General features: G+C 35.4%; 1 protein-coding gene across 3 annotated transcripts in view; it reads right to left on the bottom strand.

Moving 5' to 3' along the window:
• Nup62cl (nucleoporin 62 C-terminal like) overlaps positions 1-24078 on the bottom strand; it is a 75179-nt gene that overhangs the window by 30938 nt on the left and 20163 nt on the right. For 2 of the 3 annotated variants that reach the window (XM_048796934.1, XM_048796933.1), the window contains exons 3-6: positions 7159-7315; positions 1549-1699; positions 1246-1295; positions 972-1106 (exon numbers count right to left, since the gene is read on the bottom strand). In XM_048796934.1, coding sequence (XP_048652891.1) covers positions 972-1106; positions 1246-1295; positions 1549-1699; positions 7159-7315 — 493 coding nt within the window. Of the gene's footprint in view, positions 1-971; positions 1107-1245; positions 1296-1548; positions 1700-7158; positions 7316-19224; positions 19333-24078 lie in introns of all 3 variants that reach the window. The other variant, XM_048796932.1, reaches the window with a different exon arrangement.

The raw sequence follows: 24078 nt of genomic DNA, 5'->3' as shown, positions 1-24078 counted from the left end.
AGGGAGGGAGGGAAAGGGAGATGGGCGGGGGGAGAGGGAAAGGATTGATCAACAAAGGCTGAAATACAAAAGAAGAAATAGAATTAGGGTCAGTACAAATTAGCTGTACTTACCACATTTAATGTCCCTACAAAAAAAGTTAACTTGAAAGCCTTTTTAAAAATGAGCTTAGCTGGGTGCAATAGCATGCACCTATAATCTGAGCTACTCAGAGGCTGATGCAGGAGGATCACTTGAGCCCAGGAGTTCAAGGCCAGCCTGAACAAAAGCACCTCAGTCTTAACTCACTAACAAGCCATCAATAAAATAGTATCAATTTAGATTGTATAGTACATTCATTCAAAGTCTCCTTACACTCTTTAAATTGGACTGATTACTAAATCTCAGTTCCAGAGATAAAGTTACTCTGGAACACTGGCAATGAACTGACAGAAGGTAAAGACTAAATAGTACAGTAAATATACCTACCCTGAGACATTGACAAAAAAATCATTCCATTTTTGAAACTCATATAGTTTACCCCCAGTTTAACAAATTTGCCTTTAAAATAGCAAATAATTCATCACTAAAGCAATTGCATGAACATTAGGTTTAGACGAGTCAATATAATAGGAGACCATAAATATTCTATAATACTATGACACCACACACATAAAATTTATATTTCTAAATTTAAGAACAAACTTGACAAATATAAACTTTACAGTGGGCATACATTAGATTGAGATTAATAACAGTGCACAGAATACTATAAAACAAAATAGCCAAAACGATTTCTTCATTTTCGAGCTTTTGAAAAAAAAAAAAACCCACAAAATAGTCAAACAACTTGATAAAGGTCAACTGTAAGAACATCTCCTCTTCTACTAATACTTAATCTCTGCCTTCTGATTCAATTTTTCCCTGCTTTATGAACACTCTCATAGTAGGTAACTTCTTCCCCATTCCTCAACCTTTATTCAGTTACTTACATCCTCTCATACTCCTTATCTTCATGCTGCAGATAAACAGACTCACTTTGGTCCTTCACAGTCTTCTCTAAAGGAGTCAAAAGATCTTCTAGTTCCCTCTGCTGTGACAGGATAAAATCTAATTCTTGCTCCAATCTGAATAAAACAAGTCAATAGAAGAATCAATGAAAGGAACTCAGAATAACAAAATAAATATCAATAAACTACAACAAGGGGAAAATCTGAACAAAAAGATAGTTTTTTGTTCCTCAACCAAAGAAATGTAAGGTTCTACCTTTTCTGATCCAGTTTCACTTTTTCCACTTCTCCATGTAAAATAGAAATCTTTAAAGAGAAATAAGAAGAAAATAGAATATTTGAATTTACTCAATAACATCAGGGCAATATTAACTTTCTCATATACACTTTAAATATAAAACATTTCCTATTTCAGGGCACTTATTACCTAAGGAAAATATTTTTAAGCTGCTTGCCAACATTGCAATACAAAATTAACCACAAAACATAAATCTATTCTCTTGTGTTCATCTGCAAATATTTGCACAATGCAGGTAGATTAATGAGAATATCTTCTTACCTCCTCAGCATTCTCCATCAATGTGCAGTCCCAAGCATTGACTCGAGTGGCCTGACGAAGAAAATACTTTTCTTGATCCTCTAGCTCAAGACTCCACTTGTTTATCAGACCATCCAGCTGACCATATGTCATCACTGGAGTTACTATTGAACTAAATAAATGAAAGAAAGCAGAATGACCATATTATCATACTTATGACCATATTTTAAAAACAGCACAAGAAGTCTAGAGAAGCAGTTAGCATGTGAGAAGTTTCTCATACCTGCTCCCCAACAAAAAAACATAAAGGGTAAGGATGACTTAACAACAACCATTTGAAATCTCTGGAAATTATCCTAAGGGGATATAGCAAGATAAAGGTTTATTAATAAATATGCAAAATCACAATAAGAAAAGTGAAAGTCTGTACCACAATGTGATCTCTCTTTCCTCATTCAGCTCAGCAAGATGAAGTTCCTTTCTGGGTGGGTGTGGCCAGGGAAATAGGACTCTTTCTCCCTAGCTCTTAGTCAAAGTAACCCATTCCTTATATTGAGTAGAATTCATGAAAGAATGTGTATCCACCCATACCAGGTGGAACCATGACAAACTCCAATTCCCCTGCCAAGTGGTATCAAAAAGGCTGATTATCCAGCTGAGATCTTTGATCCACTGAGAAAAAATGCAAGGTCATGCTCTGATTCCTCTGCTGGGCTCAGGAAGAGGGTAACTGGCAAATCCCTGTCTGGCAAAAGCAGACAGAGTCCCAATTCACCACCCACTTTTGGTGGGATCCAATATAGCAAGATAAATCTAAATCCCCACCCAGCAACAATAAGACTTTAATGTGGCATAGTGAGTAGGATTAGTCACCATTAGACTTTACCACTTGCTTTGGTGTCAGTGGGACATAGTAGGGAACCTAACCTTTACATCTACCTGGCCTTATTAAGACTAAACAAGCTATGCAACTTGAGGATAGTAAGGGCTCCAATTTCTATCACCTGTGAGGTCAGCAAAGCTTAGGGGGAGCTTGACCTCCACACCCTCTGGCAAAAGCAAGACTGAAAGAGGCAGGGCAAAGCCAAGCTAATCAGCAATCTGTCCCTTCTTCCATGAGACTTGTGTCAGCAGTACACACTAAGAGCCAAGTCTCCATGCCAACACAGCATCGATGATGCTGAATGAAGTGGTATGAGGATGAGTAACTGGCATCCTTCTTCTTCCTTCCCCTTATGTCAGTGGGGTGCAATAAGAAGCTGAAATTCTGATTCCCCCTATATCAATTATTTAATATGAGTCAGTCTACTTCCCCTTGATCTGGGGGCTCCAGGACCCAGAGTTTACATCCCCACTAAGAGGCAAGGAAGTGCTAAAATGCAGATGCAGTACATCACTTTCATGGAGAATAAGTCAGTGGAGCTAAGGGAGGTATTGAATTTCCACATCAACCATGTGCACTGAGACACTGTAAGTGAGTCAGTGTTCCATTTCTGCTGAGGTGGTGTGAATAAGGTCCAGTGAGAAGCTAAACAAAAAGCACACCCATTCTTTGCACTATATCTCAACAAAGGGACTACCTAATAAAAAAAGTAGATATAAACTGGGTGCAGTGGTGCACACCTGTAATCCCAGAGGCTTGGGAGGCTGAGGCAGGAGAATTACAAGTTCAAAGCCCACCTCAGCAACTTAGCAAGGCCCTAAGCAACTTAGTGAGACCCTGTCTCACAATAAACAATAAAAAAGGGCTGGTGATATAGCTCAGTGGTAAAGTACCCCTAAGTTTAACCCAAGTAGCAAAAAACAGAAAAGTAGATATAAATAGGACACAATATATTATACAAAATGTCAAGGACATAATAAAAACTATGTTATATAACTATCCAGGAAAATCATAACTTGAAAGAGAAAAGACAACTCAGATGCCAACATTAAGATGTATCAAATGTTGGAATTATATGAAAAAAATTAAAGTAACCATAAAAAAGCTTTGAACAGGGGCTGGGGTTGTGGCTCAGCAGTACAGCGCTTGCCTCGCATATGCGAGGCCCTGAGTTTGATCCTCAGCACCACAAAGAAATACAAGTTATTAAAAAAAAACAAAATGGAAAATATAGAACTGGAAATAAAACAACTGAAATGACAAGCTCACTTTAAGAGTTTGATATTAGTAGAGTTGACAGAGGATACAATCACTGAACTTGAGGACAGGTAATTAGAATTTATAAAACAATAAAGAGAACACAGGCAAGAAAAAGTGGGGGCGGGGGGAGTCTCAAGGGCTGGAGGTAACAGTCATATATTAAAAATTCCAGAAAAAGAAGAAGGCGAGAACAGAACTAAAACTGTATTCAGGAAAAAACAGGCTGAAAAGTCCTCCAAATTTGGCAAAAGATACAAATGCAGAGATTCAAGTTGAATGAACCCCAAACAGAAAAACTCAAACAAATCCATGCTAAGACACAAAGTAATTACGTTTCTGAAAACTAAAGACAAAGGAAAAAAATCTTGAAAGCAACAGGAATGGGAAAAAAATGCATTACTTGGAAGGAAACAATCTGAGTGATAGCTGATCTCTTGTCTAAAACTATGGAGGCTAGAGGTAAGTAGCACATTTTTCAAGCACCAAAAAGATAAAAAAAAAAAAAAAATGTGTTGACTAATGACTTCCGTATCTAATGAAAATGTCTTTTGGAAATTAAGAGAAAATAAAGATATTTTCATACAAAGTAAAATTAATTTGTTACTAATAAACTGACCCTTAAAGATTAGCTAAACTGAACGGAAATAAAAACAGAAGACTTGGAACATCATATAAAAGAAAGAAGCTCATCAAAATAAGTAAAAAGAAAAGTAAATATATTATTCTATTTCTATTACTATACTACATACTATTTCTATTACCATACTATTTCTATTACAGTAAATATACTATTCTATTTCTATTGAGGTTCTTCGTGATATTTCATGAGTCAAATAAAAATGTAACCCCATGCGTTACTATACTCTGTGTACACAGAAGAAATACTTGAGACAACTACATATAAAAGGTAAGGAGGGTAAAAGGAACTAAATAGAAGTAAGGTTTTTACATTTCAACCAGAGTGGTAAAGTTATAGTGTCACTAGATTATTATAAGTTAAGTTAACCCATGTACAGAAGCATTGAGTAAAAAAATTATATATACATATATTATATAAAAATTATATAATGCAATATATTAAAAAACACTATAAATAGAACAAGGTAGAACCATCACAATATTCAAACAACCCAAAAGGTTGGGGACTTTTCAAATTTTACTTTCCTGAATATGCTTTTAGTCCTGTTCTCTCTTCCTCTTTTACTGGAATTTTTTTTTCCTAAATATTTTTTTTAGTTGTAGTGGATACAATATCTTTATTTATTTTTATATGGTGCTGAGGCTGGAACCCAGTGCCTCATACGTATGAGGCAGGAGCTTTACCACTGAGCTACATACAGCCCAGCCCCTTTTCCTGGAATTTTTTTTTTTTTTTTGGATACTAGGGATTGAACTCAGGGGCACTCAACCACAGAGCCATATTCCCCAGCCCTATTTTGTATTTTATTTAGAGACAGGGTCTCACTGAGTTGCTTATCATCTCACAGGTGCTGAGACTGGCTTTTTAACTCATGATCCATCCTCCTGCCTCAGCCTCCTAAGCGTCTGGGATTACAGGCATGCACCACAGTGCCCAGCTAACTTTTAATATACAAATATTACCTGTTTTATTATTATCATTCTCCAGGTTTTAAAAAAAGAAAATCAAAAGAATAAAAATCAAAAGTAACAAATAATAAAATATCAGACTTAAACCCAACTTATCAATGATTACTTTAAATGTCAATGTGCTAAATATACCAATTTAAAGGCAGATTGGCAGAGTAGATTAAAAAAAAAATCTAGCTGCAGTGGCACCTGCCTGTTACCAGACTTGGGAGACTGAGAAAGGAGGATTGCTAATTCAAGGCTAGCCTCAACAAATTAGTGAGAACCTGTCTCAAAATAAAAAAAATATATATATAAGCAGGGCTGGGGATGTGGTTCAGTGGTAAAGCACCCTTGTGTTAGATGTCCAGTATAATACAAACAACAACAAAAAAATCCAACAACATACTATCCACAAGAAGCTCACCTCAAAGATAAGGACAGACAGGTTGAAAGTAGAAGAATGGGAAAAGATGTGAGATTAATTTTTAAAAATAAATGAGGAGAAACTTTGAGAACTAGAGCTAGACAAAGTGTTTTCTTATAATTGAAACTAAAAGCACATATCTGCCAAAGGACTGGTATCTAGACTACATAACAACTTCTCAAAACTGAACAATAAAAAACCAAATAACAAAAGTAGAAAATGTACAAAGATATGAATAGACACTTCACCAAAGAGGACATAACAATAGAAAACATATACTTAAAGAAATGATCTACATCTTTAGTGATCAGGGAAATATTAATTCAAACTACAATAAGGTATCACATCACATTTATCAGAAGGGCTGAAATAAAAAATAGTGACAACAAACCCTGACAAGAATATGTAAAATCTCTATCACTCAATCATTGCTGTTAAGTATGTAGAATAACACAGCCACTCTGAAAAAGAGATTGCTAGTTAAAAAATTAACATAAAAACTTTCAAACCACCCAGAATCAGCATTCCTAGGCATTCATCTTAGAGACATGAGTTATATGTTCACAAAAAGACCTGTACATGAATGTTTTTACCAGCTATGCTCATAGTAGCCAAAAATACTGAAACAACCTAGATATCCATCAACAGGTGAAAGAATGTTTAAATAGTGATATACAACAATGCCATAGAGTACCACTCAGAAATAAAAAAGAACAAATGATTGATTGATGCACATGAAAACTTGGCGGGGGTGTCAAGGATTTACGCTGAATGAAAAGAGCCAATCAGCAATGTGTAACATTGTTGAAATATCCTGATAACAGCAATGAAGATCACATTAATTGTTGCCCAGGGTAAGGGAAAGGAGAGGGGTAGTGAATGTGGCTATAAAAGGGTGACAGGAGGAATCCTTGTAGTGAAGGACCCATTTCATATCCTGACTACATCCATATCAATATGCTGGTTATGACACTTATACTATAGTATTTACAAGATGTTATTGTTGGGGGAAAAATAAGGAGATACAGGATATTTTGTAAAGTATGTAGGAATATAGACTCTAGAGTTTGTCTCAATTTTAATCCTGGCTCAACTGTTACCTAGTACCTGACTATAAGCAGATTATAAAATTTTTATGTGCTCCAGTTTTCTCATCTATAAAATGGGAACAAAAATAATGTCTATCTCATAGGTTATTGTGAGGATTAAATCATGATATTTTTAAAGCACTGTTATCTTACTAAACAGAGTAACTGCACAATAAAAGTTGCTATTATTAGTAATATTAATAATTGTATTATAATGGTATTCAGAAGGCCCTTGGTTATTCAGCTTCCTAAATTACAGAAATTGTTCTGTGTTTCAAAAACTCATATATCTAACTTTCTAGTATTTTCTAAGGCTATACAAGCAAACTATGCCTTGTACATGATAAAATGAAACACAAAAGGAATTTTCAAATAAATAAGCTTACTTAACAGTTGAAGTAAGAGGTACAGAAGAAACACTGACTGGATCAGTGTTATTAATCCCAGGGGATGTCAGTGGTCTTAGATTCAGGTTAAAGCCACTTGTAATTGTGGTAGTAGTATTGGTGGTAACAGTGGTGGTGGTAGTTGTTGAAGTTGTAGCTGGAAAACAAAATATACAATGTTAGTAAGAAATGAGAACTTGTTTCACTTAAGCCTTGATCATTCAAGGTTAAAAACCAGAAAGTCATTTGTTAAGACATGAATTTGAACTTAAGTCTGTGGATTTTAACTTAATTCTGTTATAATATAAGTGATATATGACAGGCCAGGTATCTGGATTAACCTTCCTGATGAAAACTAAAACTCCTACATAAATTCATTGGGAAAAAACCCATATCTTAGCTAGCCCCATAAAATTAAAGAAACTAAATAAATCCTCAACACTCTTCCACAGAAAAACTCTAGATCTTGATGACCTCACTAGTAAGTTTTACTAAACTTTCAAGGAAAGGATAATAACAATTTATGCAAAATCTCTGTACATTTTTTGCATACTTATATGACTATCTGTGTATTTAACTTCTACAAATGAAATTGCTAGATGAAAGGGTAAGAATGCTCTAAATTTTAATATATCACGTGAAACTGCCCTACCAAGTTGACTTTGCCAATATACATTCCTATCAACAGGGGAAAGTGACTATTTCTCTATATCATACCTAAAATAGGCATACATCTTTGCAAACCCAATAGGGAAAGTCTATTAAAGTTTTATCTATAGGCCAGACCTCTTTTGTACATCTTTTTCCATTGCATCCCTACAGAACACCTTGCCATCTAATAGATGAAATCCTAAGTATACTTCATAGCCTAACTTAACTTCTTTGTTCCCCATGTTTATCACCCACTTCTCACCTACTCATAGTTTTGTATTGTTTTTCTGAACTTTGACAGCACTTTTGATTCTTACTATACATCGAGAACTTAAAGAATAATGTACAGAAATTGTGGCTGCTGGGGACTGGCAATGTTTTATTTTCTTCATATTTTCAAAATGTTCCTATAATTAAATACTACTTCTATAACATGAAATTTGTTATAAAAATATAACATGTATGCAATTATTTGTTTTATATTACCCATGCTTTCTCAATTAGTAATGCTTTTATGTTAATGGCTACATTAGATAAATATGGAAATGATGATGCATGACACATGCACTGCTTTAAGAGAGTCTGGCCTCCCCAGTTCTTGCTAAGGGAATAGGTTCTGTCTTTTGTTCCTGGTTCACATTGGGCCAGGGATGGGCATACATAGTACAGGAAGCCATCCCATATGCTACTACCTTTGGAAGGGTATAGCACAAAAAGCTCTCATCAAACAGGGATAAAATGGGATAGAATCTCAGTTTTAAAAATTATGGGAGAATCTGATTCTAGGTAGAAACATGGAAAAACTTTCAGAAACAAGAATCAGAAACTGAAAAATATTTCCTAAAATGTAGAAGGAAGTTGTGGGTAGAGGGAGTTAAAAAGACAGAGAAAAGATATGAGACAGCAATAAGAGACAGTAAGTAAATAATAAATTAGAAATAAGGTAAAATAGGAAGGCAGCAAAATAGATAATGAAACCAATGGGAAGTTTAAAAAGAGAAAAAGCAGATAAATGAAAAACAACTGAACTACATTTTTACAAGATTTGATTTAGGCAATCCCTAAAGCTGCCTTATGCACAAATCCTGAGAATTTTCTTGAAGTAACAGTGCCACACCAATGTCTGTACTAGATTTTCATAAAATTCAGTTTCTCTTTAGGCACAAGGATTCTTACAACAATTCCCATTCTCTGTTAGCCCTTGTGAGGGTAAAATTAACACTGCAGAGGAAAACCATGCCCAATCACAAAATATCTCTGGCATCACTATCAATGAGAACACTGGAAAGATTACATATTGGATCTTGGATGGCATTCTTTTTTTAAATATTTATTTTTTAGTTGTAGTTGGACACAATACCTTTACTTAACTTATTTATTTTTATGTGGTGCTGAAGATCAAACTCAGGGTCTTGCACATGCAAGGCGAGCACTCTATGGCTGAGCCTGAGCCTGAGCCCCAGCCCTAGCCCCAACCCCAGCCCCTTGGGTGGCATTCTTTACAGCCAAATGTTTTCATTTTCTTCATCTGAGAATAAAAACATTATCTGAAAGAAAATCCTTCCCCCAGAAAAGCTGAAAATTAATGATACTATTAAAAGATCCATTTTATCAGTTAATTCACTCGAAAATAGTAACTATTAGATTCAAAAAAAAGAAAAAATGTAAAAGAGTTCTTCATGTAAAGGAAAATATACTCATCCAAAAAGGATTATTTAATAATCTGTATTTCCTGAGATGAATAGATGCACAAAGATGTATACTTAAGAGAAAACAGCAAGTTCTTTGTAAATTGTATGCAATGATTCTGTTTTTATAAAACAGATTTAATGTATGTTTATATGCTTTAAAAAGAGGGCTTGAAAGATAAACAAACTGTTCTCTCCAGCAGGAGTCATACATGTATTTATGAGTTTTTTTAAAATAAAAACCAACTAGCATCACCACAGGAAAAGAAACAGCTAAACAGACAACACAAAATACCTCCCCCAAAGATGCTGAATGATATCTTCAGGAAATTAATACCTGTCAGCCTAAACATAAAGGAATCTGAATCTTATAAAAATGGTATTATTATTTTGACCTTTGTGTATAGTACATCTTTTGTTCTTCATCTTTCATGCTATTTTAAAGGCATAAATTAGGTCTTACATATTAAAATAACGATAATATTTCGATTAATATCAAAAGAAGCAATGGAAAACGTGAAACGGAAAGAGTGAAGGTTTTATCACAGTCTGATTTTGCAAGTTATAATCTTGTTCTAAACCATTTAATATAGTCAATTCTATATTATCTATGTAACCAAGGGGAAGTACAATTCTGTAGATTATAAAAAATAAATGCATACCAAATTTGGAATTAACATTTTAATAAATTTCATTCTGATGATCTTAAAATCATTATATAAATTATATAAAATAGTAAAAAATATTCTTTAAAAGATCCTATTATTCAATTTTCCTATCCTGTACCTATCAAACAATTTTACTCCATGCTGGGATTAGACATTATCACCTTCTCAAACTCATAGGAAAAATGAGATTGATTTTTTTGAAAAGAGCAAGCTTCTCTTAAAACTTGATGATTATACCTGGGACAGAGAGTAATGCCAAAGACCTGTAAGTCTGCAAAACAGGCACTTAAAAGCTGATAAGCAATGCTAGCAAGAGGGATGAATATACAGAATTATAGTCAATCAAAGGAAAATCCAATTCAACTTAAAAACTAGAAATAAATCAAAATGACAAGAAAAAATCATCTCTCAATAATAACAATCAAAAGACATAGGCTGAGGCTGGGACTGTAGGTCAGTGGCAGAGCGCTTGCCTAGCATGTGTGAGGCACTGGGTTCCATCCTCAGCACCACATAAAAATAAATAAATAAAATACAGGCATTCTGTCCATCTACAACTCCAAAAAAATTTTTTTAAAGACATAGGCTGGTATATTGGATTAAAAAACAAGACCCAGCAATATGCTGTCTCCATGAAACTCACCTCATGGGCAAAGACATCCACAGACTGAAATTGAAAGGATGGGGAAAAAACATAACTCACATGGATCATGTAAACATGCAGGGGTTTCTAGTCTCATAACAGATAAAGTGGACTTCAAGCCAAAGTTAATCAGAAGGGATCAAGAAGGGAAGTCATACAATGACAAGAAATAACAACTGCAAATATTTATGCCCCCAAAAAAGAATACCTATGTACATCAAACAAACCCTTCTCAATATCAAGAATCAAATAGACCAAAACATTATAATACTGGGTGACTTTAACATGGCTCTCTCATCACTAGATAGATCTTCCAAACAAAAACTTAATAAAGAAACCATAGAACTAAAAATTACAATTAATAATTTAGACTTAACAGGCATATATAGCATTATTTATCCATCAATGACTGAATACACTTTCTTCTCAGCAGCACATGGAACATTTTCTAAAACAGAACATGTCTTTGGCCATAAAGCAAGAGTTAATACTCTGTATTCTACCAGATCATAATGTGATAAAATTAAAAATCAACAATAAGATAAAAAAACAGAAACTGCTCTAAGCTGGATACTAAATAATTCACTATTAAATGATGAATGGATAGGAGAAGAAATCAGGGTGAAATGAAAAAATGTTTAGAAGTTAATGAGAACAGGGATACATCATAGAAAAATCTATGGGACACTATGAAGGTGGTTCTAAGAGGAAAGTTCATCATTAAGCTCATACATTAAAAGAACAGAAAGGTACCAAATAAATAATCTAAAATTACATCCCAAGGCCCTAGAAAAAGAGAAAAATAATTCAACACCAAAATCAATAGAAGATAGGAAATAATTAAAATCAGAGCCGAAATCAATGAAATTGAGATTTAAAAACAATGAAAAAAAACAATGAAACAAGTTAGTTATTTGAAAAAAAATAAACAAAATTGATAAACCTTTAGCCAAGTTAACCAAGAGAAAAACTCAAATTATTAAAATTTGTGATGAAAAAGGAAATATCACCACAAACACTATTGAAATAGGATAATCAGAAATATTTTGAAAATTTATACTCCAATAAGCTAGAAAATCTTGAAGACACTGACAAATTCCTAGAGATATATGACATACCCAAATTGAATCAGGAGGATATAGAAAATTTAAACAGACCAATTTCAAGTAAGAAAATTGAAGAAGCCATCAAAAGCCTACCAACAAAGAAAAGCCCAGGATGGATTCTCAGTAGAGATCTACCAGACCTTTAAAGAAGAACTAATACCAATCCTCTTCAAATTACTCCATGAAATAGAAAAGGAAGGAACTCTTCCAAGCATAATCTATGAAGCTAGTATTACCCTGATACCAAAACTGGACAAGGACTCATCAAGGAAATAAAACTTCAGTCCAACATCCCAGATAAACACAGATACAAAAATTCTTTATACTGGCGAATCACATACAAAAACACATTAAAAAGATAGCACATCATGATCACATGGGTTTCATCCCAAGGATGCAAGACTAGTTGAACATATGGAAATAAATAAATGTAATACATCACATAAATAGGCTTAAAGACAAAATCACAGGTTTATCTCAATAGATAACACAAAAAGCATGTGACAAATTACAACATTCATTCATATTTAAAACACTAGAAAAACTAGGAATAGAAGGAACATATCTCAATATAGTAAAAGCCATATATGACAATCACCAAGGCCACCATCATTCTAAATGGAGAAGAACTGAAAGCATTCCCTCTAAAAACAGGAACAAGACAGGGATGCCCACTTTCACCACGTCTATTAAGCATAGTCCTTGAAAATCTAGCCAGAGCAATTAGACGAAAGAAATTAAAGGAATACAAATAGGAAAACAAGAGCTCAAACTATCTCTGTTTGCTGGGGATATGATTCTATATTTATTTTTAAATATTTTTTAGTTGTAGATGGACACAATATCTTTATTTATTTTTATGTGGTGCTGAGGATCGAGTCCAGTGCCTCACACATGCAAAGCAAGTGCTCTACCACTAAGCTATAGCCCCAGCCCCTGATTCTACTTTTAGAAGGCCCAAAAACTCCACCAGAAAACTTCTAGAACTCATAAGTGAATTCAGCAAAGTAGCAGCATATAAAATTAACACCCATACATCAATTGTGCTCCTATACTCCAACAATGAATCAGCTGAAAGAGAAAATCAGAGAAACCACCCATTCACAATAGCTTCAAAAAATAATAAAATAGGCTAGGAATATAGCTCAGTTGGTACAGTGTTTGCCTCACATGCACAAGGCCCTGGATTCAATAATAATAATAATAATAATAATAATAATAATAGAATCAATCTAACAAAAGAAGTGAGGGACCTATACGATGAAAACTATAGAACACTAAAGAAAGAAATTGAGGAAGACCTTAGAAGATAGAAAGATCTCCCATACTCTTGGATAGGCAGAATTAATATTGTCAAAATGGCCATAGTACCAAAAGTGCTATATGCATTCAATGCAACTCCCATCAAAACGCCAACAACATTCTAGAAAAAGCAGTCATGAAATTCATTGGGAAAAATAAGAGGCCCAGATTAGCCAAAGCAATCCTTAGTGAGAAAAGCAAAGCAGGAAGCATCATAATACCAGATGTTAAGTTATACTAACATAGCTATAGTAACAAAAACAGAATGGTATTGGCACCAAAACCGGTAAGAAGGCCAATGGAACAGGATGGAAGACACAGAAACAAACCCACATAAATACAGTCCTCCTCATATTAGACAAAGGCACCAAAAACATACATTGGAGAAGGTAGCCTCTTCAACAAACGGTGCTGGGAAAACTGGAAATCTATATGTAGTAGAATGAAATTTAACTCCTCTCTCTCACCCTGCACAAAATTCAACTCAAAGTGCACCAAAGACCTACACATTAGACCAGAAACCCTGTGCAGACTAGATCAGTTCAGGTTCTGACTTCCTTAACAAGACTCCTAAAGTACAATCAATAATCAATAAATGGAATGGCATCAAACTAAAAAGCTTCTTCACAGTAGAAGAAACAATCATGAATGTGAAGAGAAAGCCTACAGATAGGGCATTAATTTCCAGGAGATAGATAGATAGATAGATAGATAGATAGATAGATAGATAGATAGATAGATATAGAACTCAAAAAACTTAACATCAAAAAACCAAATAACCCAATCAATAAATGGCAAAGGAACTGAACCCATACTTCACAGAAGAAGAAATATGATTGGTCAACAAATACATGAAAGAATGTTCAACATCTATAGCAATTTCATCTCTAGCAATTAGAGAAATGCAAATCAAAACTACTCTAAGATTTCATCTCACTCCTGTCAGAATGGCAGCTATTATGAAGACAAACAACAATAAGTGTTAGCAAGGATATGAGGAAAAAGGTACACTCATACATTGCTGGTGGGACTGCAAATTCCTTGGAAAACTGGGAATGGAACCACCATTTGACCCAGATGTTCCTCTCCTCGGTCTATACCTAAAGGATTTAAAAATAGCATACTACAGGGACACAGCCACATCAATGTTTATAGCAGCACAATTCACAATATCTAAACTGTGGAACCAACCTAGGTGTCCTTCAGTAGATGAATGGATAAAAAATGTGGTATATATACACAATAGAATATCACTCAGCAATAAAAGAGAATAAAATTATGGCATTTGCAGGTAAATGGATGGAGTTAGAGAAGATAATTTAAGTGAAGTTAGCCAATCCAAAAAAAATTAGATGCCAAATGTTTTCTCTAATATAAGGAGAAAGTACATGTATGAAGACACTAATCAGTGTGAATATACATTATATACAACCAGAGATATGAAAAAATGTGCTCCATACATGTAATATTAACTATAATGCATTCTGTTGTCATGTATTTTTTTAAAAAAAACTATACTGAGATTCCATTTCACTTCAGTAAGAATGGCAATTATCAAGAATACAAGTAACAACGCTGGGGGAGATTGGGGGAAAATATTGACTTACACATTGCTGAAAATTGGTGCACCCACTCTGAAAGGCAGTATGGAGATTTCTCAGAAGACTTGGAATGGAACCACCATTTGAACCAGTTATCCCACTCCTTGGTATATACCCAAGGACTTAAAATCAGCATATTATAGTGGCACAGCCATATCAATGTTTACAATATCTCAATTCATAATAGTTAAGATATGGAACCAACCTAGGTAGCCTTCAACAGATGAATGATAAAGAAAAAAAATGATATATATATACACAATGAAATATTATTCAGCCATATACACAATGGAATATTAGTCATAAAGAAGAATGACATTATGACATTTGCCCAGTAAATGGATAGATCTGGAGACTATCACACTAAGTGAAATAAGCCAGTCCCCAAAAGCCAGAGGTTGAATATTTTCACTGATATATGGAAGCTAACCCACAATAAGTGTGTAGCAGGGGAAAGAATAGAAATTAAGTAAATTAGACAAAGGGGAATGAAGAGAATGGAGTAGGGATAGGGAAAGGAAAGGCACTTGAATGTATCTGACATAATTTTCCTATGTACACATATGAATACCCCATAGTGAATCCCCAACATCCACAAGAATGGGGTCCTAATTAGAATGAAATATATTCCATGTTTGCATAATTATATCAAAATGGCTTCTACTTTCATGTATAACTAAAAATAACCAATAAAAATTAGTTTTCCAAATGTAAATATTTTCATATAAAATAAAATTTCTCAATTATCTATTAAAAAAAAACAAGCTTCTTGAGCTGGGGTTGTAGCTTAGTGGTGGAGCACTTGCCTTGCATTTGTGAGACAATGGGTTTGATCCTTATCAACATGTAAAAATAAAAAAATAAAATAAAGGTATTATGTCCATCTACAACTAAAAATATTTTTAAAAGAACAATCTTCTCTTAAAACTCTATGATTATACTTAGACCAGAGTGTAATCCCAAAGACCTGTAAGTCTACAGATACAGGCACTTGAAAGCTGTTGTGCAATGCCGGTTTGTGAGATGAAATCTCTGAAAAAGTAATACACTTGGTGGGAAGGAAAGGAAGTGGGGGGGGGACTCTCGGCTGAGGGTGTCAAGTTGAGACATACCTGATGAGGAGCAGTGTAAGTACATATGGCAATGTGAATAGAATAGTGCTGAGGGATGGGTTAGTCCAAAAATATCAGTTTGCAGGAAGGAATTTGATACTTAGATACATAAAATATAGGTTGTGACAAGAGTCACCAAGGAGCTTTCCAATTCATATTTTTTGTCTTAAAATTCATGTTTTAATGACTCATTCCATAAATGAAAGAATAAGTTCTTTTTTTCAGTAATTTTTGGGAGGAGAGTATGCATTACATGTTTTTTAAATATGGTAACTTGTAAAGTTATCACAACACATCATTTGTAACTCTAAATGGTTGGCCAGTAAGGCTACTATCTAGTAGAAACTAAGCAAGTACTAATCCTGTAAGAGGACATAAGGAGATGATATACATCTCTCTTTAGGAATAATTATTTTAGGCTTAAAAGGAGTTGACTTTAATTTATGCCAGGTTTGACGAAAGATTCATTCCAGCCCTAAGTAAACTTATAAAAAAAAAAAAAAAAAACAAGTTTCCTAAAATGAAGTCTAACTTAAATGGAAGGTTTAAATGGCCAGCTCACAATAACTACAAGCAATGACTAACCAAGTTTTCTTTCATCTACAGTGTAACTAGGTCCTTACTGAAAGAAAAAAAAAATTAGAACAGGTTTGGGATCAATTTTAGGAGAGGGCTGACCTTAATAGATGTGAAAAACTTAAATTACATTAGAAAAAAAATAATTTCTATTAGTCCAAGAAGTTAAACATTAATAACAATAAAAATTCTTAGGTTTAAAAAATGTTGACCACAATTTGATAACAATTTTGAGTGTGGTCATCTCTCAAAAGAGTATATAAATTTTAATTATTTTTTATAGTGCTAGGGATCAAACCCAGGACCAAACACATGCTGGGCAAGTGCTCTACCACTGAGCTACATTCTCAGACCTAATTATTTATTTTTAATTGACACATAATGTTTATGCATATTTATTGGATATGGCATGATTATTCAATACATGTAGTATGTGTAATGAACAAATTAGGATATCAATGATATTATTTCTTTGTTCATGAACAGATGGCCAAGAAAGCACTATACTGATATCAGCTGTCTCATTCTACTCTTTGGCAATCATCTATGTTGGTATGCTATTTGGATATTCTGATAAGATAGTCAAAACACACTTTGACAGCTCCAGGTGCTTTAGTACTATAATTTACTTACTATTTGTTATGTAGTACATTCCAGTGAGTGTCCCAACACATCCCAATACTTCTAAAATCTTACTAGAAAGAGTAGGAGCTGCTCTACCTGCTCCAGGGAATTTTAATCCAAATCCCAAAGTTATACCAAGTATTCTAGCCAAAGTTTTTGGAGTACCAACTACAGAGAACATAATATCAACAATTGCCCTTTTAATAAAAACAAGAATTTATAAAGTCTTCTTCACCTCAAGAGTCCTTTAGAAAATGTAGGTTAAATTTCAAAAAATCATGGTCAAATCCATTTATATGAAATTCCAGAAAAGACAAATCTATGGAGATAGAAAATAGATCAGTTGTTATCTATAGCTGGGGATCTTATTGAGATGAATGGAATATTCTAAAACTAAATACAGTGATGGGTACACAATTTGGCAAACTTACTAAAAATCACTGAATTTTATACTTAAAATAAATAAGTTAATTTTAAAATGTGTAAGGGATAACTCATTAAAAGCAATTGAAAGATAGTATGATCCACATATCTTTTCATTTTGTAAGCAAGGACATTAGAGGCAGGAAGGAACAAAAAGCCAATCAAAAATCAGAGAATAAGGGCTGGGGCTGAGGCTCAGTGGTAGAGCACTCACCTAGCATGTGTAAAGTACTAGGTTTGATTCTCAGCACCACATAAAAATACATAAATACGGCTGGGATTGCAGCTCAGCAGTAGAGCGCTCACTTAGTACAGGTGGGACCCAGGTTTGATTCTCAGCACTACATAAAAAAATAAATAAATAAAGGCATTGTGTAAATAAATAAATGTCCATCAACAACTAAAAATATATATTTAAAAAAAGTCAGAGTTACCAATTCTTTGAAACTGGAATTAATTCAAGCCTCAGACATGATCAAATTCATCAAATCACATTCACTAAATCTATTATTGTTGAGAAAGATGTTGCTTACATATATCAGAAGGATTCCAGAATCACAGTCATGTCACAAAATAGAAGTCTACCTGGTAGAAAACACTACTCACATGGTAACCAACAATTTTAATGAATGTTTACCTATGCCAACTACACAAGTGGATGAGGACTGTATGCTGCACTTCATGCTTAATTTGAGTATCAGCATGTCTTGGCAAGTTTAAGTCCCAGGAAAGCAACAATCTTGCTATCACAGGGCTTTGGGAGGACCATATTACAGCTACAATTACAATACAACAAAGTTTAGTGATGGACACCATGGCACTGTGAAGAAGACACCTCAAAAGCACAGTCAATTTATATCATATTAAGAAGAAAGTACCTAAGATATACATAGAATTCAATATTTTCAACATTTACTATTACTCTAGTTTTTAAAATATTTTTTAGTTGTAGATGGACATAATACCTTTATTTTACTTATTTATTTTTATGTGGTGCTGAGGACTGAACCCAGTGCCTCACACACGCCTGGTGAGCACTCTACCACTGACCCACAACCCTAGCCCTACCATTATGCTACTAATGAAAGATGTTCAAAAGAAGTTAGGGTTACAAGATAATTATCATCCCACTTCTCAGCTCAAATCACTTGAATATTCCTCTTTAGAAGGAGAGGTCATGAGATATCCCACAGTGTCAATCAGACCCAAAACTACAGGTTGTCCTTTGTGGTGTTCCACTTCTGACAGATACAATATTAAGGACCACAACCTGGACTATTCAGAAGAACACAACTACAGCAAGGCTCCAAAACTTTTTCCTTACTTTTTATCTTCTTCACCTAGGACTTCTTTCTTTTAGACACACTTAGCAAAACTCCTACTCTTAATAACTTCCAGAAGCTCCTTCAAAACCTCAGTGTTAATGAACCAGATGCTTAAATTTACCACATTTTAAGATAAAATAAACATACTAACTTAAAAATAACTTAAGCTAAAGCCACGACAATTAGGCACTAAGCAAAGCTACTATTGATATCAACAATCTTAAATGGGTTCAAACATAATAATTTTGGGGATGCAGGAGATTCATATAGATCCAATGCTTACATTGGCAAATTAAGTGGCCTTCATGGGAAATAATAGTATTGTCTTTGGAATAAATATAACTTACATGAGAGCTCTGAGGCTGCTGTAGATGTAAAAGCATTTGATACTGAAGTAAACAGCATGGTGCTTGAACTAGCAGTAGTGGTGACAGTAGTAGATGGTAGAGTCAAACCTAAAAATCAAAGTAGCAAGCAGAAAAAATGTCACTAAACTTATTTCTCAAGAATCAAACCCCATTGTAACAAGATTCATTTATATGGAGAAATAAAAATAAAAATAAAGCAAGGAAAAGTATGTAACCCCAAACCTAATAAATAAATATTTTAAAATAGTGAAAGCCAGATTTAAGCCAGGCATGGTGGTATACACCTATAATCCCAGCGGCTCAGAGGCTGAAGCAGGAGGATCTTGAGTTCAAAGCCAGCCTCAGCAAAAGAGAGGTGCTAAGCAACTCAGTGAGACCCTGTCTCTATATAAAATACAAAATAGGGATGGGGATGTCCCTCAGTGGTCAAGTACCCCTGAGCTCAGTTCCAGGTTCAAAAAAAAAAAGGTAGACACAGATTTAAAAATAGTATAGACAACCTTCTAGCACCTTCAAAAAAAAAAAAAATTCTAGGGGTAGAGCACTTGCCTAGCATGTTTAAGGTACTAGATTCAATCCTCAGTAGCACATAAAAAATAAATTGAATAAAGGTATTTTGTCTATCTACAACTAAAAATATTTTTTAAAACCCAATTTATACTTTACTGAAAAACTTGACATAATAGAGGGATACATTCCCAGAACTGCAGCAGAAGTCCTATGGAACTGTTTGTTCCCCAGTGAAATATCCTTAACAGGAAAAACATATTTTCTTTGGTTGTAGATGGACACAATACCTTCATTTTATTTGTTTATTTTTATGTGGTTCTGGGTACCAAAGTCAGAGCCTCACACATGCTAGACAAGTTCTCTACCACGGAGCCACAACCCCAGCCCCAAAACATATTTTTTAATTGGAAACTTCTGGAAATTGTCCTGAGGGCAAAGAGCAATTAAAAAACCATTTATGCAAGAAAATCTGCTGAAACTCAGTAATGTAACAGTGAGTCCATGGCACAGGAGCCACAATCCACTCCTTTCATTCCCCCATCCTTTTGCTTACCTTAATATATACTTCTGGTAAGAGTGGCCAAGAATACTAGACTCTCTCTGCCCCAGCTCTCAATCAGGAGATATAGTATCTCAATGAGAGAGATAAGCAGCTAGCACTCTTATCACCTCCAACAAAGAACTGAGGGTGTAAAATTCTCAGTAAGTAAAGCCAAGAGTTCAGTGGGGGCACTTCCTTTAACCAGCCTCCACTCATAGGGCAGTGGTTCTACCCCAGGCACAGAGGGCTTAGAATCCTGGGGCCCCAAAGGCCCTTCACACTAGTACTTCACCCAAGCTCACTTGTAGGGCTAAGTCCCATATGGGAAGAGGTATGCAAGAAAACCACTAGCTATTTATTACCACTGCCTAGCATCCAAAGCACTGGCTCAAAGATTTTGCCCAGTGGGAGCTCCTAAGCTATCCCCAAAAGAAATGACTTTATTTGAAAAACAATGTGAAGAAGTTCAAACTGAAGGTTTCTCTTTTTAAAAAAATGAAGAATTGGGGGCTGGAGTTGTAGCTCAGTGGCAGAGAGTTTGTCTAGCACATGTGAGGCACCAGGTTCAATTCTCAGGAAAGGAAAGGAAAGGAAAGAAAAGAAAAGAAAAGAAAAGAAAAGAAAAGAAAAGAAAAGAAAAGAAAAGAAAAGATCCATCAACAACTAAAAAAATATTTTTTAAAAAATGAAGCATTGGTGGTAAGAAATTAAGACACAAGTAGCTTCAAGACAGCATGAATTAGCCAGGCACAGTGGTACATGCCTGTAATCCCAGCAGCTTGGGAGGCTGAGGCAGGAGTTCAAGCCCAGCCTCAGCAACTTAGCAAGTCCCTGAGCAACTCATTGAGATACTATCTCTATATAAAATATAAAACCAGCTGGGGATTTGGCTCAGTGGTTAAGCACCCCTGGGTTCAATCCCTACTATCAAAAAAAAAAAAAAAGCATAAATTTAGGCTTAATTTATCAGAGATAACCAGAGACTAAGGAAGCTTGAAAAGATCTTGCCTGCACTCAGAAGAATTAAGTACTAATAAATGCAACAACATGGATAAATTTTGGAAATAATATACTAAATGGAAGAACCAAACACAAAAGGTCACATATTACATGAGTCTATTTATAAGGAATATCCAGAGTGGGCAATCCATAGACAGAAAGTTATTAGTAGTTGTCAGGGGCTAAAGGAGGGAGTAATGGGGAGTGACAGCTAATAGGTACAGGGTTTCTTTTTGGGGTAATGAAAATGTTCTCAAATCACATAGTGGTGATGGCTGTACACTCTGTGCCTATATTAAAAACCACTGAATCGTACACCTTCAAAGGGTGAATGTTAAGATGTGAATTATATCTCAATTATGCTGTTATTTAAAAACACATTATTTCAAAAGAAGTAGAAATAGCATTTGACAAAAATCCAATACCTTTCATGATAACCCCCCCAACAAACTAGGAAGAGAAGGGAACTTCTTCAACATGATAAGGAGCATTAATGAATATTAATGAGCATTAATAAGTATCATACTTAATGGTGAGAGACTGAATACTTCTACTACCATCAGGAACAAAAACACTTATACCACTTCAATTCAATAGTACACTTGAAATTCTAACCAAGACCATTAGGCAGAAAAATAAATAAGGAATTCAGATTGAAAAGGAAAAAGTAAAACTATATTCATAGATAATGTGATCATGAATACAGAAAATTCCAAGAAAATCTATTAGAAAAATAAACAAGTTCAACATGAAAAAGTACATAAGACCAACATAAAAAAATTACATTTCTATATTATAGCAATAAATAATCCAAAATTAAATTAAGAATATAATTCTGTTGAGAGCCACAGCCAAAGGGGCCCCAGCAAACTTCCAGCTGCCAGCAAACTTCCAACTGCCGGCTGATGATTGGCTCACAGCGGCCCCAGCAACATCTAGCTGATTGGCTCCTCGGCCCCAGCAACATCTAGCTGATTGGCTCCTCTGCGGTGATGCTCATTGGACTGTTTCCCTGCCCTTTCAGACCACGGAGCTGCTCATTGGGGGACTTTTTTGGCTCCGCCCACGTGACCCAGCCAATCGGCCTCAAGAGCAGGAGGATTGTGGGAGGTGGAAAGAGGCTTGTGTGGGAGAGAGAGGCTTGTGGAAAGCCGGTGGTGGCAGTTGAGGCTCTGAGGATTTTTCCTGAGAGGCTGTTTTGTTTGGCGTGTGTGGTTCTAAAAATAAAGTTAGTTTCTTTTGACAAGTGGCTCCTGATTGTGCCCAGCCAGACTGCGGCATTTGGTGGCTCGCACGGGGAGCGACTGAGGGTAAGTGAACTGCTCGCCCCTGAGGGCAGGGCAAGAGGATGGGTAGCCATTTTAAGATTCTTCTTTTGTTATTTTGTTTCACTTTTGTTTTAAGTTGCCTGTCCCTGGAGATGTGTAAGATGGAAGAAAAACCGCTCACATCTGAGGAACAGATAGGGAGAAAGGACGGATGGACATTTCAGGAGGCTATTATAATGATTTTGTGTTGTTCCAATTTTGTTTCACTCTGTTTCAGTTTTGTTAGGCGTTATCTTGTTGGGTTGTATTATAGTAGAAATACGGGATCAGAAATTAGTAAAAAACAAACTGAAAGAGTGTTAAGTAAATTGTTAGAGGAAGGAGGCATCTCAGTAAAATCAAGAACAATCAGGGCATACGTTGATACAATACAAAAATGTAGCCCATGGCTTTTTAAGGAGGAGTTGTTAAATATATCACAATGGAACCATCATGGTGAAGATTTAAAAAGAATAGAAAAGAAAAGCCCAGGGACTCTGCCAGTTGGCACATTGCCATTGTGGACGTTCATATCTTGTTTGCTTAGTCCAAAGCCTTCAGTTCAGACAATGGTAGAGGAAGAAGAAGACATAATGATTCAAGTAAAAGAGAAGGTCTCTCAAGTTAGTCAGACAGAGGAAAAGATTCAAGTAAAAGAGAAGGCCTCTCAAGCTAGTCAGACAGAGAAAGAAAGTGTAAAACAGAAAAAGCCATCAGGGGGAAAGTTACAACAGGAGACTGCTACTAACACCTTTCTATCACCAGAGGACGTAAGTGTCCAACTAACAAGGCCACCTCCATATGCTGGGAGGTCCCCAACCCCCGCAGTTGATAGTTGGGATCCTGAGACAAGATCTCAAATATTAACATGCCCTGTATTTGAGGCAGGAGGGCAGCGATTTTACCAAGTTTTAAATTTCAAAACAGTGAAGCAGCTAAAAGAGGCTGTAACAACCTATGGTCCTCAAGCACCCTTCACTGTAAGCATGGTCGAATCCATTAACAACTTGAACATGACGCCAGCAGATTGGGCTAATATGTGTAAAGCTGTGCTAAATGGAGGACAATACCTGTTATGGAAGGTTGCCAATGAGGAATTTTGCAAGGAGACGGCTAGGCGAAATGCAGCAGCTGGTTATCCTCAGAGAAATCTAGATATGTTGTTAGGAAAGGGACCTTATGAGGATCAGCAGCAACAAATTGCANGTCCCTAAGCCACATGCTTGTTGTTTAAACAGAGAGGGGGAGATGTTGAGAGCCACAGCCAAAGGGGCCCCAGCAAACTTCCAGCTGCCAGCAAACTTCCAGCTGCCGGCTGATGATTGGCTCACAGCGGCCCCAGCAACATCTAGCTGATTGGCTCCTCGGCCCCAGCAACATCTAGCTGATTGGCTCCTCTGCGGTGATGCTCATTGGACTGTTTCCCTGCCCTTTCAGACCACGGAGCTGCTCATTGGGGGACTTTTTTGGCTCCGC

This window comes from Marmota marmota, unplaced genomic scaffold (genome assembly GCF_001458135.2).
Source record: "Marmota marmota marmota unplaced genomic scaffold, marMar, whole genome shotgun sequence".
Lineage (NCBI taxonomy): Eukaryota > Metazoa > Chordata > Mammalia > Rodentia > Sciuridae > Marmota > Marmota marmota.
Note: the sequence above shows the minus strand (reverse complement) of the source record. Positions and strands in the feature narration are given on the sequence as shown.